General features: G+C 34.4%; 1 protein-coding gene across 1 annotated transcript; it reads right to left on the bottom strand.

Annotated features, from left to right (window-relative positions):
- Nucleotides 1-467: 467 nt before the first annotated feature.
- Nucleotides 468-2,670, bottom strand: LOC131857159 (GDSL esterase/lipase 6-like). The gene is made up of 5 exons (XM_059209321.1): nt 2,393-2,670; nt 2,087-2,205; nt 1,359-1,595; nt 1,003-1,261; nt 468-891 (listed from the first exon to the last, which is right to left on the bottom strand). Exons 1-5 carry the CDS (start codon nt 2,640-2,642, stop codon nt 644-646), a joined length of 1,113 nt encoding a protein of 370 aa, XP_059065304.1. The 5' UTR covers nt 2,643-2,670; the 3' UTR covers nt 468-643.
- Between the last annotated feature and the right edge of the window lie 1,781 nt (nt 2,671-4,451).

Below are 4,451 nucleotides of genomic sequence, written 5' to 3'. Positions count from 1 at the left end.
AACTGTCATAAACAAATCATAAATTTTTTTGCAATGACAAATCACAAAGATTTACCAGTAGTTACCGAAAACTGTCTCGGTTAAGCACCCTCTCAAAGCTTAAACTGTTGTAACAAATCTTTGCCCTCTGAATCCTTGTTGAGTTACCCGTGAAACGGTTTCACAAAAATGTAAAATAAACAAAACAATTCAAACAACATCCTTTGTCATAATTTATTTTACTCTTATGTCCATCACTAACTCTCGTGAGTTAGGTATTGAGTACATATCACCAAAATCAATAGTTAAGTGTCAACCCGAAGTCAAATTTTGCCACGACAACCTTATGAATTTAAACACACGTGGCTTTACTGATTTGTTATCAAGGACAAAATGAATCAACAAAAACAAATGATATACCAAAACTGAATTGATGATCTTTATTAAAAAAAAATTGCTGAATTTATTCAGAGAGGCTGCGTGGTATTCAACATTATTGTAAAAGAATAACAAACTTGTAGTTACTAAATCATATAAAAAATGTGATAATGCTGTCTGATATCACAAAGCCAGAATAATAACAAACTTGTAGTTACTAAATCATATAAAAAATGTGATAATGCTGTCTGATATCACAAAGCCAGGAAACAGGGTTTGTGCATTATTAGTGACCAGAAGCGTTATTCCCCAAGACTAGTGAAGAGAGATTAAATGGGTCGATAAAAGAAGAATTTCCGCTCCAAATCTGGTGTGAAACCAAGGCATAAACTTTTTCAGTGGGATGGGTTTTATCCCAGAACATGTATGCGCTTGTATCATTGCAAAACAAGTTCTGTGGAGTCGTCTTTCCACAGTTTACTTGTGCATTAAATAATCCCGATCCACAGCATGCTGTATTTGTATTCTTAAATCCTGCACACAAAAAAATGATAGATTTATTTCCCCTTTCACCCACTCAGTCACTGAAACCTTTACAACAAGACTGATTTTATTGTTAAAGGCCTAATTAAGAGTTTAGCTTACCATAGGCTTCAGCGTTCTGAATTATGTCCATGAAATAATCATAAGTTTTTAGCTGGATGATCGTTACTCCATCTAGCTTTTTCCTGAGGTGGGCCACAAGTGACTGTAAAGCAGTGTTATATGCCACAACCAGCTGGTTTGCGCTCTCCAAACATTCACCTTTGGCTATGGTGTATCCAGACAGTCTGGTATAAGGAGTACATCCCAAAGCTGGAACATCCACTACAAGGAATTTCCTTGCTCCAGCACGGTAAAGAAGCTGTCAAGCCACATACCAATCAAGAACATTCTTAGACCATAAATTCCTCCAAACCATTTCATGTAATATGTAAACTTAGAGGAATTCTGAAACTTACTGCTATATACTGATCGAATTTGGAGACCAGCAGAGTAACGAACTGTTGAGGAGTAGTGGTGTTTTGGAGTGTAGCGTTGGCAATATAGGCACCAATATCGTTGCCTCCAGCCGTAATGGAAAATAAAGAGTTGCTTATGTAGGACTTCTCTTTTGCAGCTCCATATGGGTGTGTCTTTCTCAGGATATATGAAAAGTGTTGGAATTGAAATACTTGACGACTCAGTGTGATAATATTCTGCAAGATTGATAAGCATCAGAAGAAAGAATGGAAAAGTTGTAGTGAAACTCATGCACTAATATAATAGCAATTCTTTACACTTAGTGCTCGGTTACATCATACAACTATTTGATATAATAATTATATTGAAAAGATATAAACTGGATTAGATATTGGGGAGTTTGAAGAAATCAACTTGCCTAGGAATTTGATAACGTTATTCCTAGGCAAGTTGATTTCTTCCATCTTATTTTATTCTTCAAGTGTTAACCATTAAAATTGTTTTGACACCGTTATTCCTATATAAAAGAATGTATTGAATAGCTATTTTTTATTTTTTTATTTTTTAGATTATTCTTTGTGATCTATCATCAAAGAACTTCAAGAAAGGAAATTATACTATGAACTCTGGAAATCTAATAAGTTGAAAAATGAAGTTATGTTTTACAGGATCTGAAATTCAATATTTAGGTCTTTAGAAAAGAGAAAAGAAGGTACAAGGTAAACACCTCTCCAGCCCCTGTTGAGTCGAGTAATCCACTACTTCCTGAGGCGAAATTGATCCCTCGACTAAAATCTGCCTTTGGTTCCAGATATGGAGGGACAAAGGGTAGCCCCAAGTAGGTAGCTGCAGCCATAATCATAAAATAAATCAATTAGTAATAATCTTGGATAATCAATTAGATTAATTAACTCATAAAACACAATGAATTAGATTGATTAGCAATACTTTTTCTGTAATGGGTAAAGCTAAAAATACAGACTGAGAGGACTGCAGTAAAACATCTATATCTGAAATAAGGAATGACACCAACCCAGGAAATCGAAAGTGGTGCGGCCATTGGTGAAGCGACCAGTTGGATGGGGGAAAAAGGAGACGCCATAAGGTGTGAAATTTGCACGCGCTGTAGAGTGTGGAATGTAATTATTGTTCCCTGCATCTCCTAGGGAATCTCCAAACACAAACATGGCTGGCACATAAGCTCCTTTCTCAGCTGCAGCCAAACAACTGATCATCCATAGCCCAACTAAAATACCCACCGATGAAATCTTAATTATCGCCATTAACAAAAACCTATAGCAGGACTCCTGTTCAATCTGCAACTCATTCACTTGTTAATGAGAACAGGCTTCTATCTATATATAGGGCTTGCGAAAAGGATGGAAGATGACAAGTACGACTTATTTCATGGTCAAAACTTGAAGAATAAAATAATATGGAACCTGCCGTTTACGACTCTGTTCATGTTGATAAGGTCAGGATAACGTAAGAAGGGGCTAGAGTTTAAAAAATGATAAAGGAAGTTTCTCAATACTTTTTTAACGAAAACAGAGCAGAATGAACTTGGGCTATACAATACAAGGTAGCAATTTGCAATTTATTTCATTACTAGAAGAAAACAAACTAACAGAGCACGCACTTTGATGCAGACTTTTTCTTTTCTAATTAATCTCTGCAGATAATTGATAGATAAATCCTATCACCAACTTGTTTTTATCTCTCAATACTATTTCATAACAAATTTGTATTATTTTAAAGACAAGATAATTTATTCTTTCAATATCTTAGCATGTATTCCCTCTTCAACTGCTAAGACATTTTCCTACTTCTACTTGACAATCACGCAACACCACAGTTGACAACATTTTAATTATAAGTTAGTAACCGAATCAAAGCCTGCCAAAAATGACTGTGGACATATTGGCACGTGCAGTATACCAAAAGTATATATCTGCTGACAAGTTCACAGGATGAAGATATGATTAAATCTGGCAAAAGCCTTATTTTCATGGTGAACTGCCCAGCTCAAATATGATCATATAAGATCTTGTTGTGTCAAATAAATATGCTCTATTATTGCTCTAGTGCAACAAGAACCCCCTCTCTTTTATTTTGTTCATTAGTTTTTTTTTTTTTTCTTTTTTCTGTTGTGTTTTATTTCATTTTCTTATTATATGATTATAAAATAAATTATGAAATTCTATTTTATTATAAATTAGTGATATGATTATAAAATGAATTTGGAAATTCTATTCTATTATAAAATTAACTAGTGGGAGTTAATAATCTTGACATAAACTTAAAGGCATCTTCTAAATCTAGTGACTATGATGTGACATCACCCCAAACTACCTTTAGTTTCACATTAATTCTCATTTTCATGCATATGTTTTCCTCTATATTTTTCACTTTTTTTTTTTTTTAATTGTCTTTACTTTTTGTGTCCATTCCCCTCTCTCTCTCTAGCAACTTAGCTTTATATATACATTAAGATGGGAGCTCTCTATTATTAAAAAGTTATTTGTGTTTGATGTTTTCATTTGTCTATTATCAATTTGGTAGGATTCAATTTTATATAGGGGAAGAGCACCAATAGATAACATAGCTCCCATAACCGTCACTTTATTGTCATGTTGACCCTCCAATAGTCGTCATAGTGAAAACACCATTAATAAATTTGTTTTGTACCAATAGCCGATCATTTTTTGCAATTAATTGGCCCATTTGAGCACCACTATTGGAACATTTGTCCCATTTGTGCACCACTATTGGAATATTTGTGCACCACTATTGGGACATTTCTCAACAAGTACTAGGGATTTTGAGTTGACGGTTACTGGAACATCTTTTGTTAGGTATCGGGCGACACTTTGAAATGTGTACTTTTTGACCTTTGTGCACATAATTGATTCCATAGTGCGCTTCGTTACTACCCAAAAGCCAGATCAATAGCTATAAGCAATTAAGTCGCATATGAAGACAACTAAAAATCAAAATCAAAATCCGATGTAACGTTTAGGATCTATGGGTGCACGAAGTTAGCTATGACGGTGTTCTTCCCCTATTAGTGACAACTTCATTTTTAGTTGTGT

This window comes from Cryptomeria japonica, chromosome 7 (assembly GCF_030272615.1).
Source record: "Cryptomeria japonica chromosome 7, Sugi_1.0, whole genome shotgun sequence".
Classification (NCBI taxonomy): Eukaryota; Viridiplantae; Streptophyta; class Pinopsida; order Cupressales; family Cupressaceae; genus Cryptomeria; species Cryptomeria japonica.
This window is presented reverse-complemented; position numbering and strand designations above follow the sequence as displayed.

What these genes read in the sequence shown, in the direction of transcription:
- LOC131857159 (XM_059209321.1), bottom strand. Translation starts at nt 2,642, where the DNA reads ATGGCGATAATTAAGATTTCATCGGTGGGTATTTTAGTTGGGCTATGG. An exon ending in CACCACTTTCGATTTCCTGG is followed by an intron (nt 2,206 to 2,392) that starts GTTGGTGTCATT and finishes TTATGGCTGCAG; the next exon opens with CTACCTACTTGGGGCTACCC. An exon ending in ACTCAACAGGGGCTGGAGAG is followed by an intron (nt 1,596 to 2,086) that starts GTGTTTACCTTG and finishes TCAATCTTGCAG; the next exon opens with AATATTATCACACTGAGTCG.